Source organism: Ambystoma mexicanum, chromosome 13 (genome assembly GCF_040938575.1).
Source record: "Ambystoma mexicanum isolate Mex_15411 chromosome 13, UKY_AmexF1_1, whole genome shotgun sequence".
In the NCBI taxonomy this organism is placed as follows: domain Eukaryota; kingdom Metazoa; phylum Chordata; class Amphibia; order Caudata; family Ambystomatidae; genus Ambystoma; species Ambystoma mexicanum.
The window spans coordinates 583105942-583126666 of NC_090938.1; the positions used below are offsets into that span (position 1 = coordinate 583105942).

Consider the following 20725-nt stretch of genomic DNA (forward strand, 5'->3'; position numbering starts at 1 on the left):
AATATAGTGCTGTATGCTAGTTTCACCCTCTTTCTAAGCACTGTAACAGTAATTGGTATTAGTCCCAACATCATTGGCACTCATTGTATTAATATTGTAAGGATAAAGGGCTTAGATTTGAATCTGAGACGGCAAACTGCACACACATGTCAGATGTGAGATCTTAACTAGCTGACCCAGCTTAGTGGCTTAAACACCAGCAGGCGCTATATATTTTTTTACATATGGAGTCCACAACAAAACACAGGGTATTCTGTTAGGAAAGCAGGGCAGCAGCATTAAGAGATAGGCCACTTCATGACTACTGCTGTAGAAACAATCTTACTCTCTTACACTAAGGGCCCGATTCATGGAATCTTTTAGACTGTTCACTGCTGAAAAGTGCCTTTGCACTGCTGACACAAACCCTGATTCATGGAACTGTGCAAAGTGTGTTTTTTTAGTGCAAAGTCAGTACAACATCATTTTTGCATTACACAATGAATTTGCACTGACTTTGCACCATGCAAGAAATTTCATGAATCTCGCCCCACATGTCATCTAGCTTGACATAGAATTCAGAGGAATTAGAAAGCTGCTGCCAGTGGACTTCTTTGGGCATAACTGTCACTGGCGTGAATATTTTAGAAATGGGGCTTTGATGGAGAAATAGAATCCACCTTTTGGTAACTACAATTTTAGGGGCACTGCAGTGGGGAGCCATGTGGCCCTTTATCATGATGTAAAAGCTAAGGCAGTTTTACACTCTGCCACAGTGAGGCGCTATGCTGGATGGAGGCGAGGACCGCCCATATCCGACACCCGAGGTGTATCCCTCTGAGGCAACGCTGGTCCTGCGCTTGTTGGAGGTGGTGCACGATTGTTCAAACTGGGCCGAGCCGTCTGAATACCTGGCAGAGGGTTTACACCCCCAGAAATAGTCCTACATTCCTACTTTGCCAAGTTTATCTTTCCCATCATCACAACCAGCACAATCCTGTTGTGAAAGTTTACAATGAAAGCTCCAAAAAAAGGATCTGAGAAAACAGCTGTGTTCATTTCATATTCGGTTTTAATTACCATTTTAAATATATAATGTAAATCAAGTAACTTTTCAGGTATCTGATTCCTGACCTCGGGGTCATCTTTGACTCTGCACTTTCCTTCTCCGCCCACATCGCTGGTGTTTCTAAAAAGGCAAACTTCCTACTGCACCTCCTTAGAGGTACTCTGCCTTTACTCTCCTTCCCGTAGAAGCTCATGGTCTCCCAAGCTCTGGTTCTCTCTAGCTTGGACTATTGTAACAGCCTCTTTCTAAATATACCTGTCTCTACTCTCCGCCCTCTGCAACTAATCCAGAACAGGACTGTGAGATTTTCCTTGGCCTCAAGCCCTGGGATCGTATCTCTCCAGCTCTGAAATCTCTCCATTGACTCCCAGTGGATGCAAGGATTCAATTCAAAACCCTCTGCGTTGTCCACAAGGCTTTCTGGGGCCTGGGTCCAAAATACCCTCAGCTACCCCTCCACAAATACCTCCCCTCACGAACTCTTCACTCCTCTACCTCTAACTTCCTCAGGGTCAGTCATTTTTCAATGAGCTGGGGGTAGTTCTCTGTCTTCGGCTGGGGCCTCCCTCTGGAACAGCCTCCCTGCCACTCTAAAACTTGAGGAGAACCATCTCCGGTTCCGGAAGCACCTCAAGACCTTCCTCTTTGCTTTTGCCTTCACTCCCCCTCTCCCCTGCTGATCTGTTCTCTCTTGGCACCGTGCACCTGGCCACTCTCTGTCCTTTGGGCCCAGGTACCTGCTCACCCTTCCACCCCCACTCACTGCCTCCGGGCTGCCCCTGGCACTGGGGTCTGTATCTGTAGCCATACAGCCCCCCCCCCTTTTTTCTTCCTGCACTTATCAGACCTACCCTGTCTGCTGCCTTACACCCAGCACTTGCCAATTTCTGGCTGCACTACCACTGTTTGTTGCCTTTATCATTTATTTATTTATTATTATTTATCTATCTTTCCTTTACTCCGCACTCTCCACTTCTACCCCTTCCATGCACTTTTCCCCTCCCCCTTTCCCATGTACTTGCGCGTTCTCAATGTCACTGGGCCTAGTAAGATTGTTCTTTTGTTCTCCCCTGTTTCCCTCCCTTGCCTTGTCGCGCTCTGAAACACTTGTGTACGAGCGCAATAGAAATAAAATATCAATATCAATATCAGACCAGTTTGTTGTGTATTGAGTCGTTGGGGTCCACAAAAAAATGAAATGACAAGAAATAATAGATGGATTCCCTTGGCGGCCTAGTAATTCCCCCCAGCAGCTTTCAAGCCCCACTTGCTGTTTACAGTTAAGAAGCTTCCCTCATGAAACATAAAGATCATCATTACGAGTTTCGTGATAGCAGTAAAAGAAGACATATTCGGACATAGCGCATGTTTTGTTACTCCACCTAATTGTGGGTTTTTGAACCAATAATCAATCCGTGTGCTTTTTGTTGGAAGTGTTATCTCCACAAAGTGGCAGTAATGTGGCATACAAATACGCCCCATGTGGTACTGTTGCTACTCCTAAATGAAGTCCTATGTGACTTCAGAATGGGGAGCCACGATAACCCTACGCTGACCCCAAATTGGTCAGGAAATTACTGTTACCACTAATGGTATCTGAGTTTGGCGGTATAACCGGGGATGATACCACCACACCTGTAATGAGGCTCTTAGGTTCTAGCACTTAGTCACACTGTGTGCAAGTGAAGAGACAAGATTGCAAAAAATCCTAACGTTTCTTTCCACACCAAGTATTTGTGGCCTGAAATTGCTGTCCCACACTGAGAAATTTCCCATGAAGCCTTTTTCTCGCCTGCTCTGAATGCGGCAGAGCTTTTTCCAACACCCTCTGTGCTTCTTCGGCCAACATAGTTCCAGGATTGTCATTTGGAACATTAAATGAAACACCTCACGGAATGCTCTGGATGAAATTAAATCACGTTTTGAAAGGGAGGCAAGGTGTAAGAAGCAGGAAAGAAAACACTGGGACAGGAAGTCCCTTTGGAGGCACTGCTGAGATTAGAGCGGGCCCTACTGAGGTGTAGGGATGGCCTGAGAAGAATGTCTTCGGCTGAAGCCATTTATGCCATATCATGTACTCGTTCAGATGGGCAATTCAAGACACTAGTTGGCCTTGTGTGATTCTAGATCAATTAATCAGCCGACATCATTCAAAATGCAAGCGTAAGACTCTTTTTGATAACAGGTCCTAAAACGGATCACGTGCTTCAGCGCACCAATCGCCCACCAGGGCTACATTTCCAGAATGAAGTGCAGGCAATGGAGATGTTATCACCAGCAGGGTTGGATAACCCTAGATTGAAGATAATTGAAAAGCAGAGATTTTGCGGCACAAAGATGCAAGGCAGATGCATTGGTCATGATCCATGGTTGTAGAATTCCCAGGTGGAATGGCTCTGAAGTATCACTGAGTTCCATAATAGGTAGTTCTAGCTGTTAAGTCATGTCATCCCTTCAATGTCTCGGTAAAATATTAATGTAATTTTGTGACAAAAGGAATGTTTTTCTAGATCATTGACTGCCACCCTCACCAATGTTCACCATTACCAATCTTCCACCCGTTGGTGCACCTCAGACTACTCCCAATGTCATCCCATTAAAACACACATCTGTATCATCTCCTCCCCCTTGATCACATAATGCTGTTGCCCCTCTGGAAACATCTGCCTCAAGTAAGGATGCTGATCTGCATGGTGTAATAGTGCAGCGCTACGTCCTAGGACCCATTGTTGGATACAATTGCGTCCATGAGTGCGCCAGAGGTGCCAGAAATTGCAATCTATTGGAATGCGGCTCGATGACCACTTGCTCACTTAAACCACAAGCAGGCTCCCATGGATAGCCCTGATGAGCTGGAGTAACCTGCTGCGCCGGCAGCAATGATGGAGAGAGTAGATGGACCTGGGATTCTTCTGTGGATGTTTGGAGTGCTTTCATTTGCAGGACCTTGTGCACTTTGGACTCTTATCCTAACTGCACAAAGGTGCCTGGAGGTAGCCGAGTGATAACAGCATGGTGTGTGTACTCATCCACTCACGAATTATATCATATGATATGATGTGGCATTTGTAACACGCCTATACACAAGTGTTTCAAGGCACGACGAGGCAGGGAGGGGGGAACAAAGGGAAGACAGACAACGATCTTACTAGGCCCGGTATCATTCAGATCGTGTAAGTGCATGGGAAGGGGGGAAGGAAAAGTGCTAGGGGCAGTGCAGTACATGGGGTAGTGGAATAATAAGATAAATAAATAAGGGGCCAGCTGGTGGCAAGTGCAAGGTAAGTGCAAAACAAAGTGCTGGGAGGGGGGCTGTAGGGATACAGAGACAGTCCCGCGGTGCAGGGTTGCCAGGGAGGCAGAGCCCGGGGCAGGTGGCTGGGCCAGGGACTAAACAAGCCTTCACTCAATGCATTGAACAGTCCCTTACACAGCCACATGCTCTTCCTGAATCACTCACTCACTCACACACTCACTCACTCGCTCACTCATTTGCTTGAGTTTTCTATCACCCACACTGCTTCACTCACTGTCCCCCTCAGACAGTTTAGGCAGGTATTTAAATCTCAATTGTTCATGGCCATTGCCTCATACATTTCCCCCTTTCACTGAATTGTATTCTCTTTCATTTCATGCTTCACTCAGTTCCCTCTCCCACTTGCTAAATTTACTTTTTTCACCAAAATGCTCCCTCACTTAACCATTCACTTCACTTCATTAGTTTCTCTCCCCCCACACTTCATTCCTTCTCTCTCTTGCCCGTCCCTTCCTCATTTTACTCCGGAGCCCAGGGGACTGCAACCTGTGCCTCCCCAGATCCTTTCAACTACCTTTCCCATGATCCCTCATCATTGACTATGTGTCCATGGCTGCTGGGAGTTGTAGCACAAAACATTTAGAGAGTCAAAGTTTGCAGTTGACTGTCCTACCCGAGCGTGTTCCCTGATACCCGCAAGCTCACCCTTATTGCATCACTCACACCATCACTCATACTGTGCAATCCAAACGGGTTCTCGACCCGCTCCCCCACCCCTGTCCTCCACGCATGAATAAGTGGTTTCTTTTCACTCCCATCTAATATTAATGGACGCTGTCATGTTGGAAATGTCCGGGCACACAGTAACAAGTTTGTGTTGGCCCCTACAGATGTCTTTCCTGCGGCGAGGGCACCGGTGGAAAGAAATATGCTCTTTGACTGGGACTTGGCGATTTGTCTTGAGACTTTAGGGAGGATGAATGGTCGCTCAGAAGCCTTTCCAAACAGTCGGAGATATATGTAATTCGAAATGTCACAGGGAACCTCGTTTTGATGACAACAGAGTTCCTTTGAACATAAAAAATCAAAAGGAAATGACGTTGATGGATTGCACCGAAGAAAGGACCCTGATGGCAGAGAGGTTACTTGTTCCTTTGTTAATTTCTGAAAAGCTCGATTTTCCACAATTTGGAGCCAAGGTTCCAAATCACATCAGGCCAATTTAAACTTTGGAAATGTCAAGGAAGCGGGATCGTAAAGTAGCAGAAAGTCACTCTAACCTGACAAATGCAGCGGCTCAGCCATGTAGTAGACAGACTCCCTTATAAATGCTCTTGGGATGCGTGAGGCGCCATTGTGCCATAGTTCTTAAAACAGTAATAAATGAAGGTGTTGAGAATTTAAAGTGAATGTATCACAAATTAAATTGTCTCTTGGAATTTATAATTGAGTAGTATTACGTACTCCTGAGGACTATACCAGTCAATATATACACCCACTTGGCTTGTTTGGGCTATAACGAGGTGGAAGGCATTTAACAACTGGCATGGTCCTTGCAGGAGGGCTGTAATGCTATTAGATATTACAATGATAGAGAGTGGAACGTTCAAATGAATTATGATGGAGAAAGAGGAGGACAGCTGGACTTTTTTGACAGGGTCCATGTACCAGGCAAACTGAGCGCTGCATCACTCAACTTCCTTCATTTATGCATGCAGCACTTCAATGTTTTCATGGGTGTTATCACCCAACTGAATCGTCCTCCTTTTTTAGGTCTGGCTGACAATGAACACTGTCGAAAACAGACCTAACGTAATTCTGAACTTGATATGTCGTATTTGACAATGTCAAAACTGTTCAAGTTGTCAATTATACATGTTCCAGAGATAATGCAGTTCTTTGAAACCCTTTGGTAGGATGGCAGACTGGGTTCCCGACTGGTGGGGTCTTTGTAAGAAATAACAAATACATTCCGATGGGGGGGCATTACTGGTCAGGTAATGGCCCGGGGAGTAGGTCAGAAGCCTGAGCGAAGTGAGGGTTTTAATGTTAGCCCCAGGGCATTACCTGACCAGTAATGTCCTCCCTCCAGCAAGGGGTGCATTGCTATTAGTATCCTGGCACGTTGTACTGCAATATTAATAGTTTTGTTTTTTTCAAGTTGAGAAATGGCGTGTTTGCTGTTTCTCAACTTGAAAAAACTACAATCTAAGATGGCCACAATGGAAGAGGGAGAAAGGAACTACACGCTCTGCCTGCTCTGCCCTCTCCCTTTCTATGGTGGCCATTGCCACAACGGGGGTGCACCAAGAACACTAGTGCTTCCGCAGCCATCAAGAGACAAGGGAGCACCAGGTAAGTGGCGCGGGATGGGGGAATGGATGTATGGAAAAGGAGGTGTGGTGGCGGAAGGGGACGCAGGGCAGAACTCAGATCTCTGTACCCAAAATACGCCCACCTCTCAAGAAATGAGTGACTGTCAGTAAAGCAAGTTTATTGTATATATATGGCCGGGAGGTGCTAGATGACTCCTTAGAGACAGAACTAACCCGATTCTCCTTGAACAACACAAAAGTTACCCATTATATACATTGTTACAACATTTAACACACTCCCACCTTTTCCGTTACAAATTAATACCCCAAATATGATTGGCTAACCCTATGCAAGGAAATCTAATCCCCCAAAGTTCCCACACTCTTATTGGACATATTCCCCTAAACACAATCCCCTTCAACATACATTTACATTAGATATATATTTACAAGTACAACCCCTTTGGGGCTCTTTCCATATTTGATCATGACACCATCTAATGATTACTTATTCACATTCAACAATCCTGATTTATTACAATTTCCATCTGGTCGGGGACCTCTAACCCCAGGTGGGATGCACATGGCTTTTACAAGAACACTTCATCAATATGAGGAGGTAGAGAAATAAACACATTTCCTTTAAACCGGCAATAAACATCTTATTTTCCCAAATTGCTGGCATCCCTGGTATTTCTCGTTTCATGCTAATTTGTTGATACTGCCATTTCAGCCCACATGGCCTCTGGCCCACATCCTGGTCATCTTCCTGAGAACCTAATTGAAACCCATTAACCATGTGCCACCTCTGCCCTTAAGCACCTCTTGTACCTGGTTTAGTAACTGGCCCCAAGTTGACCCTGCCATTTGGCTGGACTTCCCTGGTCACTGAATAACAAGCTCCCATATTCTCAGGAAGATTATATCCCTTATGCACAACAGCACCAAGTCATAAACATATGGCCCACCAGTACTACATTTTGTCCTGTCCTCGAGTGACCATTTGATACTATCACAACTGGTCCAATGCAGTTAGCTGCCTTTCTCCTTCATTTGACCCAGGTCAACCAACTCTACAGGCACCCAAAGTTCCTCTCACCAACCCAGGCTTCTGCAGCCTACACAAACCCCAGCTATGAGAGACCTGCAGTATACAACCTTCCCATGTATTCACCATGCACCCACTGTTCCCCAAATTTCCCAAACACATCTCCCTTGAAAACCCCATGTGTATATATTCTTGTGTACGTGTGTTCAGGACTACTGCATACCCTCACAGTGGCTTCCCCATCTGCAGATTTTTCCTTTCGCGAGTCCATGTAAAACTCCTTGCTTTCCATCTTTAGGTACTACATTGGATATCCCACAGCTACATTGTGTTCACACTGTACCTGCATAATTGTCATTATGTTGCTACATCTATGCAAATCTAAAATGTATCAAAATACACACAAAATAACAATAATAGTAGCACTCATCCCATTCCAATTAACTATAATAGATATATACCAGATTGCAACATTGCACGCACATCACGTCTATCACAGTCCTCAATATGGCGTGCACAATGTAAACCTTTTTTTTCTACATTGAGACAAGTTTCGACCATCCCAACATGAGCCAGGGAGAACACTTACCAGAGTCACAGTGGGAAATGGTGGTCTCTCGCTTCTGAGGAAGCAGGGGCTTTACCATGTGGTAACACCCCCATTCAAAGCCTCCTCATTGGCTAGGATGCTGGCCCCCCAAACCCCTCACTGGGTACTAATTGAAATTATATAATACATTCCTGTGTTTTCCCCATTGAAGCCCTACATCACTCAAGAAAACGTAACATTGAAATTACATTTTCTGTCACCTCAGTATCACCAAGGTTAATCTACCTCCGACAGTCTAACTAAAATATTGTTCATTTGGCCCAAAAGGTCTTTTCATTTTATAGAACAATTGAGCAAGATGGGATGGTTATGTAAGGTCCCTAATAGACAATTGCCTGCACAGAAGCAATGCACTTTGGTACTTCTATGGGGTATTTGTAGATTGCCAATCAGCCATTGGTTTGTTCTTGTATAATTATGTACTGTCTGGGTGTGCAGTGCTGCACATTTCTGGCCTTGATTTAGACTCTGGTCTTGCATTGCATAGGAAATAACATATATATGATGGCCATGTGTTGGGAAAACATGAAAAGACCCAGTGTAAATTTCAATGTTGCATTTAGAGAATTTGGCAAGAGAGAATTAAATATCGTTTTCTCAGCGCATCCCTTTATCAGTACCTGAGAGCATTGTGAAACTGTGGGATGCGATATGCAGGGTTGAAGTGAGGTGTGTAGTGGACATTGCCATTTGCCAGAGATGCACGGGTGAATCGATGCAATGTTTTGCGCCAAGAAGGGATGCTGCATGTTACTGTGGATAAGGAGTGTGCATGTGGTTTAAGTAAATGATTGTTAATGGAAGAACATTTGAATAGATTGCAGTTGCTGGCACCTCCAATGCACACATGAATACGAATGCATCCAACAATGCGTCGGTCCTTGGATGCAGCACTGTGCTTTAACAACATGAAGATCAGCATCATTACTTGAGGCAGATATTGTATGTGGGACAACAGCATCATGTGATCAAGGACGAGAAGATGATATGTATGTGTTCCAATGGAATGGGAATGGGTGAAAAACTGGCAATGGTGCAAATGGGTGAGGTTGACAGTCATTGATTTGGGAAACGGTTCCTCTTGTCAGAAGATCACATAATTACTTTATCAAGACATTACAGTGATCTGATTACTGATCTCTGCTCCCTTCACTTTGTTTCCTGACATGACTTGACACCAAACAGTATCTACAATTGAACTCAGTGTTACTGATGAGCTCTTCCCAAGCTGGGAATTGTACAACCCTGGGTCATGTCCCACAAAAATACCTTGCAACTTTGTGCCGCGTAATCTGTGCTGTTCAAATATCTTGAATCTAGGATAATCCAACAGTGGTGGCGATAGCGTCATCATTGCCTACACTTCATTCTGGAACACTCTGCAAAGGAGGCTTTAACTCAGGGATTTGCAGCATCTGAGTTTTTTGGTTACTTCTCCTTATGCTTTCCCATGCCACTTTCATAGGGTGCTATGGGGACTGTTCATCTCTGGTGTCGCTTGTGAGGAATCCCTGCAGCCTTCTTTACACCAAATTATTCCATTGATCCTTACGTCATCTTTAGGTCCTGGTTTATCCAAATGGTCGTCCTATTTCTACTTAACATCGTCTGGTGAAACAATTTATCTAATTGGCTAAGGTTGCATTATTTATTAAGAGCCTGGTTTAAACCCTCTCAGGCTTGCAGAGAGTGCTTAACATGTCAGCTGTTTATCTCTTAATCTTATGCAGTTCCATCAAGCACCCCATGCATTGTGCCTGGCCGATAACTAACCCAGGAAATGCTAAGATGTAAGGTTTTATACTTCACACTTTCCGTAAAATGTTTGCTTTTTCATCAACAAGTAAAAGTGTCGACCCCAAACTGGGCTGTACATTGCACTCAAGCAGTGTCCTGATAGCTCAACCTTTGAGAAGGGTCAGAATGAGTGGCAGGACATTCTCTGTGCTTGCAGCATGTTTTAGGAACTCTTTACCTGGGAGTTCACTCTAAAAAGGAAACAGTGTGTGATTGAAAATCCCCCTCATTGCTTGGCTGTTTCACTTACAGCGGTTTCGCTGCAAGAGGCCCAGGGCTTGATTCTGAGCTCCAGGTAAAACAAGAAAAGTGTCATTCTGGGATGGACTGACACTTCTTATTTGCTCTATGTTCTGTGCATCCATTTATATAGGTACAGAACATGGAGCAAATAAGAAGAGTCGGTGCTTCCCGGAATAACACTTTCCTTGTTTAACTAGGAGCTCAGGCCCTCAGTCTCAATACCAGGGGAGTTGCTAGGTCTGGAAAAGACCCGGGGCTAAGCTGATGTCGGGACTGTTGGGACTGGGGGCTAGCTAGTCTTTTGGCTGTAGCTCCTGAGATTCTATCCGGGGCTACAACCAAAAGATCAGGGGCTATAGCCCCCTTAGTCCCCCCCTAGCAACGCCCCTGCTCAATACATTCTGCACTGCTAAGGCAGTCCTCTAGACTCATGGCCAGTCTAAAGAATATTGCATAACAAATCATAATGCTGTAAGATAGAGTAATTTATCATACAAATGGTCTCAGAATCTTCTCTTCAGTACTCTTTGCACCGCGCTAAATGGAACTAATAAAAAGAAAAACGCCGAGGGCCAGATTCATGGAATATTTGACCGGTCCAAAGAGAATTTGCACTGCAGACACAAACCCCGAGTCATGGAACTGTGCAAAGTGTATTTTTGCAGTGCAAAGTCCGGGCAAAGTCATTTTGTACTGCAAAAATAACTATGTGCTGACTTTGCCCGGACTTTGCACTGCAAAAATACACTTTACACGGTTCCATAAATTAGGGTTTGTGTGGGCTGTGCAAAGTCACTTTTCAGCACTGCAAATTAACGTAGACCCGGGCAAATATTCCATGAATCGAGCCCCAAGTCTGTGCAGACGAAGGACCCAATTCATGGAATTATCTGTGTGGAAAATAAGGACTTTGCGCGCCAAACCGCTCGTGAAATCCGGTTTGTCAGTTCATGGAATCGACTGCACGGTACTTTTTCTTAATATGCAGGGACTTTGCGCAGGCTGGGCACGTCTTTGCGAGCAGTCGAGTGCCTAACTCGAGACACCTCGTAGAGCATGGGCGAGGCCTGCACAGAGGTTGGAGTAGGGGATGGAACTCAGAAAATGAGGAAGAGCAAGGGAAAATGTGGGCGTTACGAGGGACGGCCCACGGGCAGTCCACAGCATGCACATAAATGCACATGGCAAACAAAGTGTGTTCATGGAGGTGACCGCGCAACCTCTTGCCTGCAAAATGCACTTGCAAATCCCTCGATCTCTCTGCCACCCAAAGGCAGGCGTCAAGAGACTTGTGCAATGGAATTGCAGTGCAGAGGTGGGTTTGCATGTCAGATTTAGGGGTAAATGTATGCAGCCGGTGTTCCAATCTTACTTAGGGGCAGGCCCATCTTAAGCACTTTTGGGGCCCGGGGCACAGACCTCTTTGTGGCCCCCTTCCACTGAACCAAATGAATAAATGGATCCAGAATACCTGGTTGTGCCCCCGTCATCACGATCACAACCCATAGCTTGATATGCTACCTTGCAGCAATCATGAGACGTAGTGAACGCACAAACTATGTAAACCACAGTGAACACAGAAAGCATTACAGGATGAATTGATCAGAGCAGAATGTACTTGTCAACAAGACAGGTAATAGGTATAGAGCCTCACCAGCAGGCCATACAATATCCTGTTGTGTGCTATTTAAGTTTTGTAAACAATGGGAACTGACTTCTATATCTCAGCCAGCCTTGTGGGAGCCCCCTACAAGGTGGGGGCCCGGGGCAAGTGCCCCTTTTGCCCTCCCATAAAGATGTCTCTGTTTAGGGGTGCACATACACAGTTTAGGCGGGTGCTGGAATGGTTTATGTGGTTTCACATGCAGATTTTCTGAGTTTTACCCGAGTTCCGAAGTATCGTACGCATGTTCTCGTTGAGATACTCTTTTGGGTTCACTCCAGGACAACACTTAAGATACCAAAACCTGGTTCTACATTTTTCCACACGAGTGGGAGACTTTGCTGCAGCATTTTTAATCGAAGTAGATTTCATCGAGTTGTTTCCCAACTCATTTTGCTGAAAATATATGTGTGAGGTGGGATTAGGATAATAATGCATGTAGGAGGGATAAGGGGGGACTGCAGGGGCTCCCCCCGCATATATTGTTAGCAAAATCACCCATTCAAAAAAAGAAAAAGGTGAAATCACATAGAACCGTATTTACCACCTTGCTTAGTTTTTTTTAAAAACATGTGTAATATGTATATTTCTGGCAGGATTTACTTTGCACCTTACTGTGAACTGAATTACAATAAACATGGCCATCAATAGCTAGCAATGCAAGTGATGTTTGTGAAATCTATACCACATTCTGGAGAGTTTTGTATGGGCAGGGCCCCACAACCACAAATCTATCTTTTCCCTCTAAATCCATATTTATTTATTTATTTAGGCAGATTTGTTTTTCAGCACTAGTCTCAAGGACACCATTAATGAAAGGGTAGTATCATTACAGCCAGCAGTAAGTGGTAATTAGCATCGACGGTAAAATACTGCCCGCTGCAGAACAGGCATTCTTTAGCAATGGTAGCGATATTTCCGCTGGCGATAAAACTCTTATTCCCAGTCTTTAATTCTCGATTGTGCTTTCTGCCAATGACTGTTTTCATTTTGTGGGCCTCCCATTTCCCCCATTGTGGAGTCTCCGGGAGCCGCCGGGAGTGCGGCATCCATCTCCAGCAATGTGGCCACCAGATGCCTCTGCACCGTGCACCCAAAGTGTGAGGCTTTTCATTTGCTGAAGGCTGAAACCGCAGTGGAAACTTGTTGCTTCTGAAAACAATGTTCGGAAAAAAAAAAAAAAAAAGAATTGGGAACCCTCGAGATGAGACAAAACATTCCACAGACCTGGCTTCAATATGTCACCGGGCTCCAAAAGCTGGGTTTTGGGAATGACATCATGGTGGTAATGTCTGGCTCGCTGTCTCGTGCGGTGCTGCTCAGGAAACTCTTAAATGTCCCAGTTGTATTAAATTGCTTTCTCCCTTCCCTCTCTCTACTCTTTATTGTTCTCCTTTTCATTCAGACTTTTTTTTTTGTAAAGCAGAATTTGGTCTGAGATCCTTCTTTATAACCATATTGGAACAAAGTCAGCCCATATACAGCATAGTTAAATAGTAAATAAACAACTATTTCGGTAAAATACAAATGCCCCCAAAAGTACATAAACTCATAAAATATCTGACAGAATATAAAAAAATAAGATTATTATTCTATCCCTAAATAGATTAAATAATTAAAAAAACATATGTGCATACATGATAGTCGAAAGAAGTAACATAGTTATAATTATACCTGCTGTCAGTACTGCTGCAGTCAAAGGTATGATTTCTACATTAAGAACTATTGACAAATGTGTGCCATAAATGTATCATTCAGTTTTGTTAATAATAGCAATTATGATTATTTAAGCAATAAACTCTGTCGTGAGGGTGCATTACTGGCCAGGTAATGGTCCCGGGGCCGAGTAGGGTTTCCGGGGGGCTAATAGGGTTTCTTTCTTAAAGTACAGGAACAGCATGGTTGCTGTGTCTTAACGTAAATGTAGGGAGAAGGGGACTCCATGCCGTCCCTTCTGCCTTTCCATTATGGCCATTGCTGCAGATGGGAAGGGTCGTAACAGCGAGTGTGGGCTGGGGTTGGGATGGAGAGGGGATTATGTGGGTGTAAGGGGACATCGGACAGCCAGGGTTTACCTGCCCGGGATGGAAGATGGAGACCTCCACAAGGTATAGCCCACCTTCCGAGCTTCCTGAAAGGCTTGGAGACCCCATGACACCCCACCCTTGTAAGTGCAGATAATATTTGTATCCCTATTTTTAAAACAAATATGTTTATATCTATTTATTTCTATTTATTTATTGTGCATTTGTAAGACGCTTATGCATTAAGGAGATTGTGTTTCAAAGCGCCCACAGGGCAACAGGGAGGGGACATGGGAGTGAAGAACAAATACTTCAATGAAAAATAGAGGCAGACCTACTAGGCCTTGTGAGCATTCAGAACGGGGAAGTGCAGAGAGAAGGGAGAAGGGATGAGGGAGTGGGGGTAAGTGCTAGGTGTATCAAGAGCTATGGAGTGAGCAGCTGTAAGTGCCTAGGTGGAGTGGTCAGCTGCCAATAACGGCAGTGCAGGCCTGTGGTGACCTAGGCCAGTGGTTGCCAAGGCAAAATGCTGCAGGCGGGGCAGGCTGTAGGCGACTGGGTGTGGGAGGCCAGGACCCGGGAGGACACCTAAGGGCCCTGGCCACCCATCACATCTACTGTGGAATTTAACAGAGGCAAGAGGAAGCGAAGGAGGAGGTGAAAAGGAAGTTGTGAGGAGCTTCTGGAATTTGGGGAGATCCGGCGCAAGACGAAGAGGAAGGGGGAGGCTATTCCATACGAGGGAGCCTGCTGAGGAGAGAGATTGGCCACCAGCTTGCTGTTTAGTGAAGTGCTTAACACACAGAGAGTTGGTGCCGGAGGAACGTAAGGATCTGGAGTGGGAGTATTTAGTGAGAGCAAGTTGTAGATAGCATGGTCTGGGCCCCAGACACCCTTATGGATGATGCAGAGGGATTTGAACTTGATCCTTGCCGTCACCGGGAGCCAGTGGATAGATTTTAGGGTTCGAGAGATGCGGTTCTGGGGTTCAGGTCCCTGGGTAAAATATTGTTAAAATTGTTACTACTTACACAAACCAACATAACTTTGAACCGCACTGTAGCAATGTCACAGGCCTGCTTACGGCGGACCCCAGGCACTGTTTGAGGGGTGCGTGTATTCGCAACCAGAGAGTGTGCAAAGGTAGCAGTTCTGGCTGTTCGTGCTTTGCGTGCAGGCGTTTTCGGGGCGTTCCGGGCGCTACTTGTGAATACAGTTACTTTGCGCTGTAAATTCCATGAATAAGCGGGGCATGCATTTTTCTTTCTGCGCGCAGGCTCGTGTAGTTCCCTTCTCAGCGCGCGGCCCTTGCAGGATTTCTGCACACATTTCCATGAATCAGGCCCTATATTTTTAAGTCACCTCTTTCTTGAATTTGTTTTGTTTGTTTTGTTTTACCTCTGGTCTATGTCACACTTTGTTCTCTCCCTCATAAACTGGTTTAGTAACTCTTCTCATTTTTGTAATTTTGTTCAATCACCCTTCTGGGGAATGCCCTCACCATCTCTAAATACATGATGAAAAGCCATTTCTGATGGAAATTGACATCCTTATTCTTCAAATAAGTACAAATACATTATAGATTTAATCACATTGGCCAGTGGACGAAGCAAGATAGTGTAAGCTGAGAGGGAAAGACATTGAACATGTATTTAATGACAAAGTTGAAACTAAGAAGGGTTAGTAAAATAATATCAGATTTTTGTGGCACGCTTCATGGTGGACTCATCCTTTTTTTTAAAAGTGTTGTAATAGTAGGTGATATATCACTGACCGATTTAATGCTTCTCAATTTATCAACCTTAGAATGATGAAGTGCTTTCTTACTCAATATAAATGGCGAGAGCTTAGCATGTGAGCTATCCACATGAAAAGCAAACACATAGGATACCTAGGCACAATATATGTGATACATAATATTGTATATTATTAAAGAATGGGAACATAAACAGGGAATTTGAGACCACCATAACTGAGCCCTCATAGTTATGTATTTCCTTCTCCGACTATTGTTTGCTTAAACGACTTTGAAACAAAGAAACAGATGGCTTCTTCACCATTATCTTAGTAGACATGACGTTATCTTCTTTTTCTAAATTAAGAAATCCCTATATTGTGTGCTTTTTAATTTTGCAGCATGATTCATTAATGACTCGCATTACAAAATAGAACCAACCTGTTAGATTTTAAAATGAACATCCTTTCGACTTTTCAAAAGCAGCTGGAAAAAAAAGAATTTGTTTGGGAGACAGATTCACAGAAAGAGCATGAGCTGAGTGCAAAATTAAAGATTTTAGAACGCCAAATGGCTTTAATTCTACAAATGAAACTCAGCGAAATGATCTTTAATTACCGTTAATTTTGTACACATTGTTGTTAAAAAATTGGTGTTTTGACAAAAAATATATTCCACTCAGACCATCTCTCTTGAAAAGACCCACTAGCAGTTAACGTGTATATTGTGTGTGCGTGTGTATGTATGTGTTTGTGCACAGACATGCAGTTTCTCCAGAAAAAAGAAACTTTTCATGCATAGCCCCCTGCACCGTGGAAAATATTGACTACAATTGAAGACATTTGATCAATATCAAAATGACTGATGTCTTGTGTGCTTTTGGCCCTCATAGACGCCATTGGAAATAACTGCTTTCATGATTTTTGTAGACGGATTATTTTACTGTTATCCTTCGTTTGAGCGGTGCAGCAGATTAGGACAGTATGCGCCACACCGGGACAAAGCCGATTTACATTAATAAATGTTTGCTTTCCTTTTAGACAATCAGGATTCTGTTACCAAGCCAGAGGGAAATAGCAAGGCTCGAAAGGAAAGAACTGCATTCACCAAGGAGCAGCTGCGCGAACTGGAAGGAGAGTTTGCTCACCATAACTACCTGACCAGACTTCGGCGATATGAAATAGCTGTGAACTTGGACCTCACTGAAAGACAGGTATTGTTTCAAGTTCATGACGTTGTTCATTTGTATTAGGTCTGGCTAGAGAGAGCTTAGGCTATCTTGCACAGCTAAAACATCTCTATCTCACAAGCACTCTGCCGACACAGGCTGCTTCGCATTGGCCCATTGAATCATGCCTTTGCTCTCTGATTGGTCGACAGCTTCTTGCTATTTTGTTAGGAGAATGTGGATATATCATACATCAGTGTGTGCTTCCACAAGAAAAAAATATTGCCCGAGGCGAGAAAAAGATGCAATCTTACAAAATCATACACACTTCTTCTGAATGCTCAGCAAAACCTTTCACTGATTGAAAGCCGGATCTATTTAGGGCTTTCAGCGCTTGTTATTAGGATGTTAGGTACAGTTGCCCACGCATAGGCTCATTTCCAGAACTAAGGTTGTCATTGCTAAAATGTTTTAGTACAAAGCTACAGTATGACTATAGCCAGTGGTTTTGCACGTTTTGTGGATGGTTAGTAGGTTTTAGTTGATACAAAGCTTAGAATTATAAGACACTGCAAATGTTGGGCCAATTCTTTTTGGGAAAATATCCAATATTTTACTGAAGATGCATCCAAATATACAAAATACTAATTTGCTGAAATGTGGCGCTTTTTAAATCGTTTTCTTTGCTTTTATTTTTGCCCGTTGCTGGACAATGCACTTTGATTGAAGCATCTTTGCAAGATGATAAAATAAACTGGCCTTTATGCATACAGCACTTTGTTGAAGAATGAGTTTTCTTTTTTTCGGCCGCCTAGGGCACCATAAGATGTTGGTTGCCTGATGACAGTTGGAGAGGTCTTTTAATATATTTATATATATATATATATATATATATATATATATATATATATATTCACTGAAAAAACTTTGTTAAAGGGACGTTACACTAATAAAAACCTATGAAATTCTGTCAAACAAAGGGACGTTATGATTATAAGTAAAACCGAAAAACCTCTGCAATTTGCCAGTTATGGTTAGTTAAGCAGCCATAACTCGAGCCACCCTTAGCAAATTATTTCACTGAATAGCATAGGTTTTTATTAGTGCAACTCAACCATAATGTCCCTTTAAAAAAGTTTTTGCAGATAATTTTATAGGTTTTATTAGTGCAACTTAAACATAATGTCCCTTTAACAAAGATTTTCAGTGAATTTCATGGGTTTTTACCAAGGCCAGCTAATTTCCTACAACTTACTAATATCATACTTATCCCAATAAAGCAACATTTTTGTCCAATTTACAAAGATTCCCCTTAAAATTCAATTTGCCATCATCTAACATCATTTTTAACACATCTATACACTTTTTGCAACTTTATCCACTGTTTTCGAATTTGTCGAAATCCGCAAACTTCTGATGTCATTGCAGACTTTCCGGACAGTGACCTCGCATGCGCGGCATGATGACATGTCCGCGAATGCTTCTGCACTTCGCAATCATGTCCGTGCTTTGCTGGCTGTTAGGGACTGCATTTTCTGCTAATCTAGCAACTTTCAAGCTCAAAATTTACCCATGCACATCTCCTACACCTATTCTTACTCATTATCCATTAACAATCTAGCACAGAATACATATGCAAAGAATATTAACAAAACTGCTATTTATTTGTCCAGAGAGCATAGCTCAGCGGCAACGCGTTCACCTTGGAAACAAGATGACACAAAACAACACGGATTCCATCCCTGGGTATGCGCTTAGAAACCTCTGGGTAATTAAGTGCATTATAAATACGCAACTAAAACAAAAAAAGAAAAAAACAATTACGTAACTAAAACAAACAATTCCTCTAACAGCGCCTCGATGCCCGCGGGCTGTGTGAGTGCTTTAAATATGCAAATAAATAAATCTTAAAATGGCCTCAACTATTGCCATCCCTCCTCCACAAGAGCCACGACCACCACTAGCTGGAGGACCTACACAACAAAAGAAGCGCAGTACTTAAAAAGTCAATGAAGAGGACCTAGAAGATGAGGTAGAGGAAGTGCCTACCTCTAGCACCCAATGAGAACCATGGGTATGGCAGTTTTTTACCACTGTTGGGAATGTACAAAAAGCTAAAACTACCTAAGTAAAATGCACTGAATGTTGTACTCAGTCGCGGACTTCCTGGACAGTACTCCTACGGGACCACCTTCATGCACCGCCACACCAAATCCAACCACCACGATGCTCTCAGAAAGGTTGTTCCTTTCTTAGCAAGTACTAGGCGTTCTTCCTCCAGCTCATCTTCCTCAACCAATACTGTAACCACACAGCCTACTTCTGTGGGACCTTGCAAGCAACAAAAGAGGCTGTTGATCCATATCTTTCGAAGACCACAACAGTCCTCTGTATATACTCGAACACACCACTCTGCAGGGGGGTGGAAGTGTTTTTGAAGCTGTAATCAAGGAACATGAGAACACTGCCCCTTACCTTAGATGTAACACGCATGCAGCATCTTCCCCTGTCCAACTCCCGCTCCATATTTCTGCTTGGTGCCTCTTCCCGACATGCCTCTTACTTTCTGACATATCCTGAATTAAATAAATAAAAACAACAAAAAAAGGTTCCTTTAGCAACCACCTTCACAGTTAAAAAATAAAACTAAAAAAATGATCTTACAGATTCCATCTACTTTACATTTCTCAGTAAAGTAGATAGACTCAATAAGATTTTCCAACATTTCCATTAGCATTTTATGTTATGCTAATGGGAATAATGTAGCGTTTATCACTTGTTCCAGGTGCTGGAACGGGGGATAACAGCCCCGCAGCCCAAATTATTGGCCCATGCGAAGTGAGGGCGGATAATGAGGGCTCTGGACCTTTATCCCCCGTTTCAGCCCCTGCAACGAGGGATGAAGGCCATTAGCACCCTGAGTTACCAAAACGGTAACCTGGGGTGCTAATACAAAAGGATTGTCCTTCCTACAGTGGGACGTGCGCGGCATCCCACTGTAGGAAGGAAAATCCTTTTCCAGGATGGCAATCATTGAAAGAGAAGAGGGGCTCCGTACAGAGGTCCTCTTCCCTTTCCATGGTGGCCTATGACCATATTAAGCTTCCACACTCCAACTGTTGCTTAACAATCTTTTACAAATCTTTTGCATCTACATTTCCCTTACCTATACACATATATTGTACACAATGCTCCTATAAATGCACATATGCATTGCACAGTGAAAGAAGTGCATACATTGAATGGGCAGTATGGATGGGCAAATGCTCATTAGAACCCAGGAGGGAAATGCCAAGGTATGCCAAGATGGGACGCCACTGGTTAACTACTGGAGCACAAGCGTCCTAGGGTGGGATGTATCTGACCATCACATCCCTTTAACAAGTGTTTTCTGTCATTCTCATAGGTTTTTATAAGTGAAAATGTTTCATGGAGTTACATAACTATATATAAGTTATTAATAATTCCTCTTTTCATATATATGAACAAAATATAAACCTCCTTTAAGAAACATATTTTTTACAACACATACTTATGTCTGTCATTATCAGCAGTGCATGCTGGCGATGGAAATCATTCTTCAATTGCCTGTGGCATAAGGCTCCACCATGACCCCAGCCAAACCAAACCACCCCTATTATTCACTGCACCTACCCTGCATCCTACTTCAGTGTCCACTATACCTAAATAATGTAACCAATGGCCAGTGTTCATGGCTTGCAACCATGGCCAGTCTCCAAATCCATGGGGCATAGGCTTCGGCCATGCCACATTCCCCAATGAGCAAATCAGAGTACACATTTGCATTTGCCGAGGAC

The 20725-nt window shown here is 43.6% G+C and overlaps 1 protein-coding gene across 1 annotated transcript in view; it reads left to right on the plus strand.

Annotated features, from left to right (window-relative positions):
- Positions 1-20725, plus strand: part of MEOX1 (mesenchyme homeobox 1) — a 69670-nt gene that overhangs the window by 38354 nt on the left and 10591 nt on the right. Inside the window, exon 2 of the mRNA XM_069634408.1 lies at positions 16780-16952. Within this exon, the coding sequence (XP_069490509.1) occupies positions 16780-16952 (173 nt within the window). The remainder of the gene's footprint in view (positions 1-16779; positions 16953-20725) is intronic.